Raw genomic sequence first — 16,122 nt, forward strand, 5'->3', positions numbered from 1 at the left:
TCAAAACAATCGAAACTAAATATACGAAATATTAAGCCGAAATAAAAAATGTATCTAGAAAATATGATGAATTAGTATTAGTACAAACTTATAGCAGAATATAGAAAGTAGAACTGGAATATGTATGATTATCGTGCTATATTTTCATGATCAAGCATATTCATGCAATTTCTTTGAACTATGTCGTCAGATAGTAGTCTGTTTTCTAAGAAACTCCCAAATTGTTTTCCAGTACAGCTTAACACAAATTCAGCCATCATCACCCGAGAGCAAAGTCAATTTTTATTTTCTTGGTTACCAAATAGGAGCGTTTTCATGACCTCTGTAGTTTGAAACAAATTCTCTTCTTCGTTTGGGGTTATATAACTAAAAATCATCTTCTTGGCTGAACTCTGTATCCGCAACTTTCTTTCCTTACAGTTTATTTATTCAGTAAATGGAAATCCGTAGACGTTGTAACGTGAACTCATTGACTCTTTCTATCCATTTCCTAATGGTAGGTCTGAAGATAGTCTTCTCTCTTTCAATCATTAATATCGACGAAGAAAAGGCTGTTGCTTTGTGCTAGGAGAAATGTGTTGTACATGTATTTTTAGTTTATGTGCTTGCATCAATTTCTGTTACAGAACTGACCCAATAATTGATTCCTCAATGAAATACAATTCTGTAGACATTCCATAACTAGCAGCCATATTATTCCCAACAAGCATGATGCAACAACGGTTGCATCATGCTTGAAGACATACTGTCAGGTAGATCCAACTCCTCTGTTGAGTCAGATTTGGATCAGTTTCTCATCATCTTCTTTCTAGATTGGTCACATCTCATCCATGATTCATAGATACGGCCCCGATGTTTGAGTTGTTGTATATATTGATTAGTAAATTTCTCACTCAAATCAGCGATCTCTAGCTGGCAGTGCATGGCCCTCGATGACGGCTCATCGGAGATTTCAGAATTTCACCTGATAATGTTCTTGTTACTGCTAGTAATGGTGGCCTTCTGTTTGTCCCCTTGTTCGTCCAGTTTCTTGTTCATTTTCTTTGTGCAAAACTAACAATTTTCAAATTTCATGTTTTGATGTTGTTGGCTCACTTGATCTAAAGTTTTTCTAGAACCACAACTTGAATTTATCCGTAAAATCTCTATTATACTATATTGCACTATAATTCAAATCAAGAACAGTAATGGACGAAGCACGAATAAGAAAAATATTTCTCATTCTAGGAAGCCTCCTGGCTGGAACAGTATTCCTGGGCACTCTTTAAGGCGATGTCCCATATGCTCTGCATAGGATACGGCAGGTTTCCACCACAGTCTCTGACGGATATGTGGCTAACGATGCTTTCCATGATATCAGGAGCGACTTGCTACGCCTTGTTTCTCGGCCACGCCACTAACCTTATTCAGAGTTTGGATTCTTCTAGGAGGCAGTATCGCGAAAAGGTAAAGAGTCCTGCAAGGCACCACCATTTTTTTCATCAATTGAAAGGAAATATCAATATAGTTTATCATGCGAATAGGTGTAAGTTAATTTACAGGAGGTTCATGGTTAACCAAATGTAGTAAGTTAAATCCAGAATCAATTGAGATACATTTCGAATTCAAATAAAAATTAAATTTTGATACATTCATAACGTAATAAATATATAAAACGAATCAAATTCCCCTGATTTTCTACACTAAAAGAGTTGTCCGATCACGAAGGTTAAGAATATTAGCAGGTTCACAGAAATTAGTATTTTACTTCTTTGTTTACGAAATAGGTTGCATATGCATAGAATTGTACTCAATGATATTATGGAAACTGTTAAAGCATCTGACCTTTGCTTTTTTTGAGTTAGTTTGGTTCAAAAAGAAAAACAAGTGGTTCATAACTTGATGATAACTTGATGTCCTAGTAAGATGATATTCATGACTCCAAATAAAATGAATAATCGTTCGATAGAATTGCTAAGGTGTATTCCAAATGTTCCTCGTTTCTAAGGAGCTGACTATGCTATTCCAGTAGTATGATTGTGCCAAGATTGTACTCAATTCAACACCCAACAAATCAATTAACGCAGCTAGCAGAATTGTGTCATGATGGCAGGGTATATCACAATCACCTATAAAACTGATGTTTGGATATCGATGATCGCTTGAGATGTTCAAACATTTCAAATATTTAAAAATTCGTACATGATTTTAGATATCACTGGTTGTGAAGCAACTGGTCTTTAGATAGTTGAAACATTTTTCTGATACTTTTCTAGTATACGTTGAAACTCAAACAGTCTTCAAACAAAATGCTCCTTTGTAAGTCAAGAACACTGATGCATGTTGGTTAGCGCATTTTTGAGTGCAATTACAGGTACTTCATTGAAACCACAGGCTATGTTGATGTTGAGCTGTTTGAGTATTTGTCTATACAGCGTGACTCACGGTCGATGGTAGGTTAGACGTTTCTGGAAAACGCAAAGCATGATTTTTCTGAAAATTTCACCTCTCACATTTCTTTACCTGTTCTATCGATCTAAAATATTTTCAGCATTGCCACTTCCATCAAAAAGTCCTAGCAACTTTACTTTTTTAAATTGAACACCCCGTATATTAATACATTTTTGAAATCGCTCTGGTATTTTAATACTTTTTTGTTAATTATGCCCTATACCTATCTCTATCTGTTTTCGGAATAAAAAATAAATTGTGCTAAATATGGTCCAAAACATAGCCTTAATTGAAATTAAGTACATCAGTACTCTCAATTCATGAAAAGTTGATATTTTGATGACTTTTATGCACAATGGAAATAATAGTAATTTTAGCACGCCCTGTATGATATGGAGTCGATTTCGTGGTGTTATTTGAATATTTCGAGTTTGTCCAAACTATCATCAAAATATCAACTTTTCATGAATTGAGAGTACTGATGTACTTAATTTCAATTAAGGCTATGTTTTGGACCATATTTAGCACAATTAATTTTTTATATCGAAAACAGAGAGAGATAGGTATAGAACAGTATTAACAAAAAAGTATTAAAATACTAGAGCGATTCCAAAAATGTATTAATATACGGGGTGTTCCATATAAAAAAAATTGCTAGGACTTTTTGATAGAAGTGGCACCGCCGCAATGCTGAAAATATTTTAGATCGATAGAACAGGTAAGGAAATGTGAGAGGTGAAATTTTCAGAAAAATCATGCTTTGCGTTTTCCAGAAACGTCTAACCTACCATCGACCGTGAGTCACGCTGTATAATGGCTTATGGGTCATCGAAGCCATTTGATATTGTGAACATTGAATTCGGCGAATGTAGATATTTTTGGTCTAGGATAATTGATTTGCAAAGTTACTAAAATCGTACCTTGTATTGTGTATCGCCTGTAAATAATGAATTTAATGATTTTTTTTTTGGTTTGTATCAAATATGACCTCAAAGTTTTGAAAATATTGTTGTCAACAACAAAGAACAAAGAGAGAAATAACATAATTATGTCTAAATAGGCAGAAAACTCTCTGAATTTCGATTCCTTTAGCAACTGCAGTTTCATGATGTTTCCTGTATGCCGATGGTATATGCCTAAGCCGTTAAAATGGTATCTCACCGTGCCATGCAAGATGAGACCCAGTATCTGCAATTTATTTTTACTAGAGAATACTCTCCAGTATATTCCCCACTGTTAGGGTAGGGAATGGTGACTCACGAACTTAGGTTCGTGAGTCTTCATCTGAGTTGATCCAACTAGCACCATATGATAAGTCCACTACAAGTCTCCTGAAGAGTGATGTAACCTGCACTCAGGACATTGTGGAAACACTCTTCTAATTAAAAAAAATCTGTTCAAAATATGTTTTTCCGTTAACCTGCTGTCGCACCCCTACGAACGACAACCCTCAGGAGTCGAAACTTGTGCGATCTACGTATTTACGAGGTCTTACCTTTTAACGTGTGATTCCTAACACTTGTTGGACGATAGCAAGTGACAGTCGATCGTTCAGACTAGGGCTTGAACCACCAACCAACACGGCAGTCAATTCGAGTGAGTGACGAAGCATTCACGTCGAACCGCCTGGCTACCGACCTGCCTATTGCTTATGAGAACATAGGTTTTCACGATTGAAGAGAACAAAACCGGGCTAGTAGGCCGTGATCGAAATAAAACCTAAAGTATCAAATGTTTCGCCTACTATTGCGTCAGACATCATCGCTGACGTATGCGATGTCTGCGAGAACGAAGTCTCAGTAACGACTGACGGTCAGTCGTTGGCAATGGATGACTGAGCTTTCAAGATATAACCTTGGTCCTCGCAAACAACACATATGCCTCAGATGACTTGTCGCAGTAATAAACAAACAATTGGTACTTCAGATTCCATTCGACCACGGCCTAGCAGCTCAGATTTTGTTCTCTTCAATCGTTTTCTCTTACTGGTTTGAAATTATGTGTCAAACTATTTACTTTATACAGCACAAGCAAATTCAAATGTATAATGAATCTGACGAAATCATGTTTTTGTGGCCTGAAAAGAACGATTCCATTCCACATTTCCACTGAAGAAAATTTGCGATTTTGTCAGGTTCTTTTCAGGTATTGATTTTACGATGATTCTATTCCATAACTGCCTTCAGAATATCAACAAAACGTTTTACGCATTTTCCTAACTGTACCAAACAGGTCAAGCAAGTCGAGGAGTATATGGCTTACCGCAAGTTGCCGCGAGAGATGCGCCAGAGGATCACCGAGTACTTCGAGCATCGCTACCAAGGCAAATTCTTTGATGAGGAGTGCATCCTGGGGGAACTCTCGGAAAAGCTCCGCGAAGACGTCATCAATTACAACTGCAGGTCTTTGGTTGCTTCGGTGCCATTCTTCGCCAATGCAGATTCCAACTTCGTGTCCGATGTCGTTACTAAGTTGAAATATGAAGTCTTCCAGCCTGGTGAGTAAAATGTACTGATTGTCGTTGATTTTGTATTTTACTACTATAACCGTGAAAAAATAACTTTTGATTTTTATCAATTTTTACTGTAGTTACTGTATTATATTTCTTGAAAAATGTTGAATCCGGAACAAAGCCGATATTCCTCACGATAAAGCAATTGAAACCCTATTTCGGTTCAACCGGAACTGAATCTAAGTCAAGAATTGTATATTTTTACAGATTATGTGATGGGATATAAAATTTTCTTTTCGATGATATAACACAAGTAACTATTTATCGTCAACCGCTTGATGTAGTGGGAAACAAAAGACAAAATTTCCGGATAAAATTCAAGAATTGAAGTTATCACCGATTCAATACCACTAAAAAATTGGCACAAAGGTGAAAATTGACTGAACAACCGCAACTGCATTTCCTGTATCACCAGATCAAGAGCAAGAATCTAGGAAGCTAGGTGGTGCAGCCAGGAAGCGACTTTCCGTCTCAAGAGCAGGATATCTCATAATAATAATAATAATAATAATAATAATAATAAATCTTTATTTCCCGTCGACAGTTACATGTATGGGAATTGTCCAGACTAAATCTAAGGGTTCTGTTAAAAAATATAAATATATATAAAATACAGATACAAGATAAGACAGGCACATGCAATGATTTTAATTTTGTGTTAAAAATTCAGAAAGTGAATAAAAACATTTGTCTAATAAAAATTGTTTCAAGTCTTTTTTGAAATGTATCACATTTTTATGTTGTTTTATGGTATCTGGGAGTGTGTTAAAGATTCGTGGCCCCATGTAATTGGGAGCAAAATATGCAATATTCACTTTTGCAAATGTAATGGACATTAATTGTTTACTACGAGTGTCATAACCATGAACATCTTCATTCAATTCGAAATATGGTCTACTTTTAAAAACATAAACAGCCATTTCAAAAATGTAAATGCATGGGAGAGGTAATATTCCGCACATTTTGAAAATAGTTTTACACGAGTCCCTAAATGAAATATGTGCCAAAGTACGCAATATGTGTTTTTGGCTAATGAAAACATCCGATGCCGAGGTGGAATTTCCCCAGAGACATATATTATACCTCAGCCTTGAATCAATTTGGGCGTAGTAAAATGCCAGTAACTGTGACTTATTGAGAAAATCTCTAAGATTCAAAAGAAGGAAATTCAAGGAATTCAATTTGTTTACTAGTTTTTCACAGTGGATTTTAAAACTCAGAAATTCATCCAAATACACCCCAAGAAATCTGACAGATTCTTGAGTGTTTGTCAAAATTGTTTGATTTACTATAAATTCTAGATTTTTTGTCACCTTCTGGCGATTGTGGAAACGTACTACCTCTGTTTTTTCCGTATTAAAAAATAAAGAACGTTCATTAAAAAACTTTGATATATTATCCATCACATCTCTACATTTAGCATTTAGTAAGTTAGTGTCAGATGCAGACAACACCAATGATAAATCATCTGCATAAGCAGAGTGATGACAACTCTCCAAAATGCAGTCAATCTGATTGATATACAAAATAAACAACACGGGTCCCAGTATGGACCCTTGCGGGACACCCATATCGACATCTTGACATTCAGAATTTCTTTTATATTTCGTACTATCAGAGGTTATTTGTATAGATACATATTGTTTCCTGCCCGTCAGAAATGATTCAACCCATCTCAGTGGGAGTCCCCTCAAACCAAATGATTCTAATACTTCTAATAGTTTTCCATGATTAACACAGTCAAACGCTCGGCTTAGATCACAAAAGATAGCTGCTGGACATTCATCAGCTGCAATATGTTCGATTATTTGGTTGAAGAAAGATAAAATAGCAGTAGACGTTGATTTTCCGTCCTGGAACCCATGTTGTTTATTCGATAAAATCTTGTGCCTTTCAATGAAACACCAAAGATGGTCTAGAAAGGCATATTCAAATAACTTTGAAAATACAGATGGAATGAATCTGCCCTGCACCCAAATTTTTGAGCAGCAGTATAAGAATCTGCATCAAGAGAAGAAACAAACTCCCACTACGCAGGTCAGCAAACGCTTACGCTCAAGCGATAATTCGCCCAAACCATTGGCAAAAAAGATCTGCATGAATGGTAAGGTTAGAAATTTTGCACTTTGGAACATTCGACCTCAATATCGACCGATCAATAGGAATATATTCAAATCATTATATACAGTTACGATCCTATAGCTACACATTACTGCCTGTATGGCTACAAGTTTCCTGAGAGGATCAGGATGGCGTCTCCAGACTAGTTGATGCATAAAGCACCCTGCTGCCATAGAGATTGCCTCCCTGTAATGTGTCGCAGACCTACTTCCTAACCACAGTTGATTACCTACAGCCGATCAGACACACTAGATTGAGAAAAATGTATCATGGTCTGTCAATCTTAAATGTGATAATATATAACACATGGGAACCTGGTTCGCATGAAACATGTTCGCCATTTACATTTATTCGGTTTACCGGCAGGGCGTACCAAGTTCGTCTGTGTGTGGAGGAGGGGAACCGTTGTTCGCTGTTTTCCCCAGTGCTTGTGTTGATATGGCAAAAAAAAACTAAGTTTCCTCCAGTAGCTAGATAGAGAAGTGTAAAAACGAGGCGATGTTCGGCCAATATCGACTTTTTCATGTGAGTTGTTTTGATATGTAGGGTGTCACAAGTTTCAATAAATAATTGAATTCTGTTTCGGTCATTGTTGAATAATTTGTGTAATATGTCGCACTGTTCTCCCTAAACTGATATTAGAGATTGAGGTGAGACCACATCTCTCACGAAGCCACTGCTTGGTTCATTGCGATCTATTCTTCTTCTTTCTTGTAATGAAATTGGTGAAATGGCGAACCGTTGTTTACATTTCCCATCACTGGGTTCGGCGAACCATGTGTGTAGTCCGCTATAGCAGAGCGCATACTCTGGATCCACCAATCAAATCAGCTTCGTTGATAAACTGGATTTACTTGTTTGGCTTTGAATACGCCTGAGCCACAATAAAACCTCTAGGGCTGCACGTGTCGCAGTTTTCATAAAACCCATTATAGTAAAAATCGTACAATAAAGCAATAAAATTCACACTGAAAATAACGAGATCTTATCCTTTGACGTGCAATTTCTAGCACAAAGAGGAAGAGGAAGAATTTTCCATGAGGATCCAATACAAATCACTCATCATAAATGAAACAGGAACGCAATGGAAGCTTCTGGAGCTCAGTATGGCAAAATTCACTCTATGTTCGTTGAAATGGGTCTTGTCTGACACTATATTTTTATATTTACTTACATAGAATATTGATGATCTACTTTCGAAACAACCACTTTCATGTAAACATTGAATTACAGGAAAGAAAAAATGCTTCCGAAGCAACTGCTTTTATACAGGGCGTTCGAACGAAAACTTGACCTCCCCTGTACGTCAGAAACGGACATGTAATCGAAAATTTCAAATAACACGTAAATTTTTATTTCTAGATGGACTAATTCTGATATGAAAATCACCCGAAACCTCACCCCCCTGCGGTCAGCAACTAACCCCCTATTTTTTTCAGTGGCATGGGGAGTCGAGTAATACACATCATTTGAAAGGTCTTTTATTCCTCTATTACCTCTGTAATTTTTTTCGACATTGGTTCATTCGTTATTGAGAAATTGAATATTGAACGTTTTATTTAGGAAAAAACAGAAAGTTCGCTGTCGTTCATTTTAATGAGGAAATCAATAACAAATAATATCACTGGAAACAAAATCAACGGATATATTGATCAAAATGACCTCCACTCAGTTCCATACAATAATACAGTCTACTTCCATACAATAATACAGTCTACTCAAGATCTCTAAATTCCCGAACAATTTTCTGCGGCAGGTCTTCTAGATTTTTAGGCTCAGTAGAGTACATATTCGACTTCAGGTGTCCCTACAGAAAGGAGTCCATCGGTGTGAGATCAAGGGATCTAGCTGGCCACTCCACTGGGCGTTCGCCAAAAAAATGTCTCACATCAACATGTTGGGATGCACCATCCTGCTGGAATGTTATTTAATATTCTACTAAATTGTCATAATTTTCTAAAATTTGTGTAATCATAGTTTCTACCCAGTCTTGTGTCTCCATTGAGATTACCTTCAATGAAAAATGGTCCAACAATATGATTACCAATAATGCCCAGACATTCAATTTTTGTGGAGTTTGTGAATGTGTTTCCATCACCAAATGAGAATTCACATCGTGAATTCACATTCACGACAATTATGTTTATTCACTCACAAAACTGAAGTCGACGTTCAGGATCATCTTTGTTTAATTCCATAACTAGCCTTATTTTGAAAGGATGGAATTTGTAGGCTTTCAAAATCTGAAAAACACTAGTAGCTGATACACCAGACGCTCTAGCTACTTGTCTGATAGATTGTCGATTATCCATTTGTACATGTCCTAAAACTGCAACTTCAACTCTATCATTTCTGACAAGACGGGATACTCAGTTTTCTGTTGTGAACAGAACCTGAAGTTTGAAACTTATCCATTAACTGTTTAACGTATTGATATCTCACATTGTGATCGGGATGATTCGTATTATAAATTCTTGCAGCAGCTTTAGCACATTCATTATTTCGATAATAAGTTGCAACAATTTCTATTCTTCCTTCAGTAGAATAAATCTAGTCTTCCTTCAGTAGAATAAACCATGTAGGAACACAGTGAAAAAGGATGACTGAGTAATAATTAGTGAAGAAGTGACAGTGGCCAACTATCTAATTTTTGTTCTGCGACAACTAGATTCAACAAAAACTACCAGTGCAGAAAAAACTAGCAGTGTCGACCATTTCAAAACATTTACTACTAATTAAATAAATTCTACAAATCTAGAAGACCTGCGACAGAGAATTGTTCGGGAATGCCGATATCTGTTTGAAAAATCTGTTTAAAATCTGTTTTTCCGTTAACCAGCTGTCGCACCCCTACGAACGACAACCCTCAGAAGTCGAAACTTGTGCGAGTTAAGGATTAACGAGGTCTTACCTTTTAACGTGTGATTCCTAGCACTCCGAACATCTTCAATAATATAAGGAACGCTTTCGAAAGTAGACTGTATTATTGTATGGAACTAGATGGAGATCATTTTGAACGCTTCAACCGTTGATTGTGTTGCATTGATATTACTTTTGTTGATATCCTCAATAAAATGAACGACAGAGAATTTTCTGTTTTTCCTAAATAAAACGTTGAACATTTGATTCCTCAATAACGAATGAACTCGACTCCCCATGCAATTTAATGAAAAAGAAGGGTAGTTGCTAACCGCAGGGGGCTGAAGTTTCGGGTATGATGTCCATATTACAATTAGTCCCCCTGGAAATAAAAATTGACGTGTTCTTTGAAATTTCCGATAACACGTCCATTTCTGACAGGGTGGGTCAAGTTTTCGTTGGACCGCCTTTTTTTGTGGAATCCTTTTTAAAATATTTTTATGTTTATATTGGACCATGTACTTGAATGCAAATAAAAACTATTATTATTATTATTATTTGTTATGAGGCGACGTATGTCGATGGATTTTGGTACTCGCTATAAAATATGTTGATGAGACGGCTCATCTTCTGAAAACAAAAAAATTAGTATGAAATAAACTCTTGGATAAGTAGGTACCGCGTTTGTTTTTCCCTTCGCCCGGGACCACAAATTTACAATTGATTTATTTTTGTTCAGATGGTTTTTTATTTATTGTTTTTGCGCATTGTGTTCCTTAAATGTAGTATATATTTTCCAATATGTAGTAATAAATCAGAATATTTATTGTCTACGTAATGGAATGCCAATGATCCAAAAGCCTCAAAATGGCTTTTTTATAGTGGGACACAATTTATGTATTCCGTTAACTTATCCGTAACGGTAATACGTGACACTTTGCTATAAACAGTTCAAACATTGCAGCTATTGTCTCTTCGTTGGTTCTATCGGGCAGCGCTCTTGTGGTAACCGATCTCATATGCAGCTGTTATTTTCATAAGAAAAAAGCAAACTGTTACTGATACTATTGGAATATATATTGGATTTCTCCATTTGGGCCAAAGTACCGAATCAGCAGTTATCATAAAAAACCTTCAATCATCCGAAGATTATTGTTTGTTGTTACGCCAACTTAATATTTTATGTTTTTCTCGATATTTTTAACGATGAGTTAACGCTCTGTACTTGTTTCAGGTGATATTATTATAAAGGAAGGAACGATCGGTTCCAAAATGTACTTCATACAAGAGGGCATTGTCGACATAGTAATGGCCAACGGAGAAGTAGCGACTAGCCTCAGTGACGGCTCCTATTTCGGAGAAATTTGCCTGCTGACCAACGCCAGAAGAGTGGCATCCGTCAGATCGGAAACGTACTGTAACCTCTTCTCTTTGTCCGTCGACCATTTCAATGCGGTACTAGATCAATACCCGTTGATGCGTCGCACAATGGAATCGGTGGCCGCGGAGAGGTCAGTGCGTTGGTTGGTATAAAGAAGCCTGGAGAGGTTTCATTTCAATTATGTTCGTTTTATATCGCTTGTTTGCTGTGTGCTCTCATCTTTCTTGGTAAAATGTTTCACTGGTTGTTCAATGCAGTACAGATAATATTCGGTCAATTGTATCCGTTAAGTAAATAAAAACTCCTTTTAGAACGAGATCCGGAGAGCTACAGGTATCTGTCAAAAAAATAAAACTTGATTTCAATTAAAGAAGCATGATGATATCTAAAAAGCTACCATTGTTATTGAATTATGTATAATATTCCATATATCATATAATAATAAATTAATAACAATAGAAAAGTCATTGGTTCTCAATCGGTCGCAACCTCCTGGTTACCAGGTGTAAACAGGTATTACATTGTTACTTTGTGTTCTGGAAATTATATACAAGCTTATTTGTTCAATAACACAAGGTTGCCTGTGAAATAATGGTCGCAAGTAGTGGTTGCTATCTTTTGAATTAACTACTCGGCCTTCGGATAACCGTGCGTTATCCGGGACCCTTAATATTGTTTCTGATATTGCATACTTAGACAAATTTGCTTCACTCCTTCCAAAATACAAAACGAAAGACTTCTGACGTCGATTGGGAAAGACCTCACGATAAAAGGTGTTCTTAGAAAAAAATTTAACTAGTAACAGTTTTTTAAAAGAAAAGAAGATAAAGATGAAGGAAAATTTTACCAACCCGTTGAATGAAAATTTAATAAAATAATAAGTGGAAAGAATTTAATTCTATTCAGTCATTAAGTGAATTTTCAAAACTCCTGAGTCTACTAATTTCTAAGTAATCCCAAAAGATTGAATTTCAAACCTTTCACTTCAAAATGTAAAACTCATTCTTTGAAGTGCTTTGAAGTTATTGAATGACCACATATAATTGAAAAATGATAAATCTGTTTAAAAATCTGTTTTTCCGTTAACCAGCTGTCGCACCCCTACGAACGACAACCCTCAGAAGTCGAAACTTGTGCGAGCTAAGGATTAACGAGGTCTTACCTTTTAACGTGTGATTCCTAACACGGGTTGGGCGATAGCAAGTGAAGATCGATCGTTCAGACTAGGGCTTGAACCACCGACCAACACGGCAGTCAATTCGAGTGAGTGAACAAAGCACCCACGCCGAACCGCTTGGCTACCGATAAATGTGAAAATTTATAGTTAGGTTATTACATTTTCTATTAATGGGTTTTAAAATTTTCTTAGAAAGCTCAGAAAGAATGATTAATCATTAAGTAAGTAGAAGGTCATGGGAATTAAATTGTTATTATATAAAGCACAAATTGTACGTACATGTCCTAATTGGATACGTGTTGCGGTTTTGTAAACTGTCTAGTGAAAATATCACAATAAAGTGTTACTTGAATAAGTTATGGATTCTCATCTCAGTATTGACCAATTCCATGACATATAATTCAATCTGAATTCAAACAAACCTTCCGCAACTGCAACTTTTGATTATGCAGCAGGTCTATATTACATTTAATATCCATATCAACATATTTTCATTATGTTGATGATTCTCATCATGTCAGTTTCTTTTTGTACCGAATAAATCATATTTACTGCATTTCACAATCACCCTGAAGAATATTGGGAGTGTATCGATCCATGATCTGAATAGATACGAATGATAAAATCAGATCTTGTGTTCAAAAACTCCCATCATTTCACTGACCTATCCACTTCTTTCATATTTCATACTTTTGTTGGTACTTATATGACACAACTAACCCGACTATCATTTCTCACCTCAACTCAGTAGGTTTTGGTATTTTCTCTTTTTGTGTGTTTACCATATTAAACTCTCAACTAATATAGTGATGACTAGTGGCGTTTAAGATTAACATTTGACATTGCGTATGTAGCTTGATGTGTACAGAGTATAGCTAGTTTTGCTGATTTTGGCTGACGAAACTAAAATTATTTTATTTTTTCCAGATTTTGAAAAATATTCACATTAATCTATTAGGTATCAAATTTCTAACGTGCCGTAGATAAATCTAATAGCGAAGAGGTATCTCGAAAGTAAGTTGTTACAAGTGGACGGTTCAGTATAATCTGAATTTGATTGGCGGATCAAGGATTGATACCATTCGCTATAGTCCATCACGAAAACGTAAAGTATGAATTATTCGAAAGCATTAATCTTCTAGTACGATCCACCAGTAATTTACTTCGGTGCCCAACGTGGGGCAGCAATAGTTGAACTATATTTGAAATAGAATATATAGTTTCTGTGGAATAGGTTGTTGATGATAGATTCCATTATCTACTTCTTTATCAATGTGTAATTGTATGTAACCTGCAATCTCTAAACAAGCGATTCATGCAACCCTTTCTCTTCCAATCAAATTTTGAGTTCTACTAATCAGTTACTCAGACATTTTATTGGTAAAGTGGATATTTACGAAGAAACATAACCCACAGCATGTGCTTGGGCAATTTCTTTATTTCCTTGAATAGTTTAAATTCATAATATACTTTTTACCATGTAGATCTTCCACTAAATATTGGTTATTAGTTAGAAATAAATGACAAATATTTCTTTTGCATTATCATGATACCTATAAATGAAAATAAAACTCTATAGGTATTCAAAACCACAATTCACAATTATTTACTGGAAATCCCATTAGTATGCTTCTATATCTATCGTTCTGAAAATAGAGGTGAACCCTTTAGGTAAATTAAACCCACCCGAGTTCACCTAACAGAGAGGAAGCAAGTATCTCAAAATAATGCTGAATTTGAATCGCTGTCTATTGTAGTCCTATAGAAACATTTCTAGAACAGGGACACAAACTCACAACCTTTTTAGATATATTAAACAAATTCCTTTGTTGTGTTCAGATAACCAATGAGTTTTTTCACAGAAGTCAACAACTCAGTATATGTACATATTATGTAATATTCTGAAGATGGTTTAATTTTGGTTGTGTAAAGTATTGAAAATTGTTAAATGTATAATTTCCTCAATTTGAATTCTTAATAATTCTATAGTACCAGACACTCCAACTTTAAAATAATATGTCTGTGATACATTGATCAGTTGCCATTGTATCTGTCGTTTTTCTGGATTGTTGATTGTCGTTCTTTTTGAGCGAGTTTCACAACATTCCCCAACACGAGTGGCTGACATCGTCAGAATAATTAAAGCCCTTCTTCGGTTCTTCTGCTCTGTAGAAGCGGTAACCTTACAAGTACAAGTATTCCGAAGTAAGATATAAGTATGACGAGATATTTCAACTGATAGATTTATCTGTTTCAAGTTCTACATGGTTAAAAATAGTGATGTATTTCTTAAGGCGTGGGCGCATGTTGTGACAAATGAATAAAAAAATGCAAACAATATACAAAGCATGATTCTCATAGCCCAAGAAGTCAATGTCAATGAATAAGTTGAGTGAATTTTCAGTCCATAATGTGTATAAGAGAATTCCTAGTTCGAGTTAATATGGTAAACAACACCACACACTAACACAGAGACACACAATAAAAGGCGATAGAAAACACATAATTGTTAAAACACAACACTCCTTAGTAGAAACACAATTTAACAATTTAGGGTGTGCTGTCAAAAAGTTCTGCTTTATGTTATATATTTCATTGATATTTTAAGTACCAGAAATCCGTTGAAACACAAGCAAAAAAATTAAATCAGAATTTTTACAGCATTGGGTTTCAAGTATAACGTTCAACACTTGAAGTACACATTGAGGGAATATACTGGTGTAGCTTTTCAAATTTATTTGCAACTAATCATTTCGTACTAATGTGTCAAAGATAGGTAGGCTTCGTTTTCAATAATAATATGTTTGCTCTATTTGATTTGATACTCGGTTCTTTCATGTATCTAAAAGTATCACAACTTATAATAGTTTCAATATTAGTTCTGCGAACTAAGAAAGAGTTAATGAAAAACAATATTTCATTCGGTTTCGCACAAGTCATAACACTAGAAATGAATTGGACATTTTTTTACATTGATTTGAACTAGGTACCACTGTGAAAATCGATTGCAGTTAAAGTGCCCGGAGAGTAATAGTGTTTATGTGGGACAATGTGGCCGAAATTTCCAAAAACGGTATGCTGGACATGAAAGGTCCTTCAGACTAGGAAAAAATATTCGACGTTTACAAACCATTCCTTGGCATGCAACCACAAGTTTCCGAATCTAAACGATACGGAAATTCTGCACTATGCCAGGAAGGGTTGCAAATTCAATTATTTAGAATCCTGGGAAATCCACAAGCATAAACATTGCGGTTTCAACCTGTTAAATGATCAAATCGATTTAGTTTACTCGCCGATTTTTAAATTGACACATCCGCATTGTGAACTGTAAATTCAGGTGCTTAATCAAGTCAAGTACCTCTATTTCTAGTAGGTATATAATGGCGAATGTAATGAATCATTGTTAGTTTATTGTATAAGTTTGAAAATGTCCGTATTGGACGAAACTGCAGTAACGTTAGTTACAAATAAAAGTGATAAAAAACATAAAGTTTCATTCTAGACTTTCTTTCAACGCGGCTAATATTCTCAATCCAGTTGCTTTCTGATCTTTCATATGAATTCTTTTACCTTTGTGATCAGTGACTAAACTAGTAGATATTCTACACAATGTTCGTGATTCTCAATTCAGACATAGAT

General features: G+C 35.5%; 1 protein-coding gene across 10 annotated transcripts in view; it reads left to right on the forward strand.

Moving 5' to 3' along the window:
* LOC111508188 (hyperpolarization activated cyclic nucleotide gated potassium channel Ih) overlaps nt 1–16,122 on the forward strand; it is a 298,974-nt gene that overhangs the window by 274,219 nt on the left and 8,633 nt on the right. For 4 of the 10 annotated variants that reach the window (XM_074180651.1, XM_074180654.1, XM_074180652.1 and 1 more), the window contains 3 exons: nt 1,228–1,446; nt 4,663–4,927; nt 11,157–11,445. In XM_074180651.1, the coding sequence (XP_074036752.1) occupies nt 1,228–1,446; nt 4,663–4,927; nt 11,157–11,445 (773 nt within the window). Of the gene's footprint in view, nt 1–1,227; nt 1,447–4,662; nt 4,928–11,156; nt 11,446–13,407; nt 13,495–16,122 lie in introns of all 10 variants that reach the window. The other 6 variants (XM_074180653.1, XM_074180658.1, XM_074180655.1 and 3 more) reach the window with 3 other exon arrangements.

Source organism: Leptinotarsa decemlineata, unplaced genomic scaffold (genome assembly GCF_025532065.1).
Source record: "Leptinotarsa decemlineata unplaced genomic scaffold, Ldec_3_MD MMD2_tig00026299_RagTag_RagTag, whole genome shotgun sequence".
Lineage (NCBI taxonomy): Eukaryota > Metazoa > Arthropoda > Insecta > Coleoptera > Chrysomelidae > Leptinotarsa > Leptinotarsa decemlineata.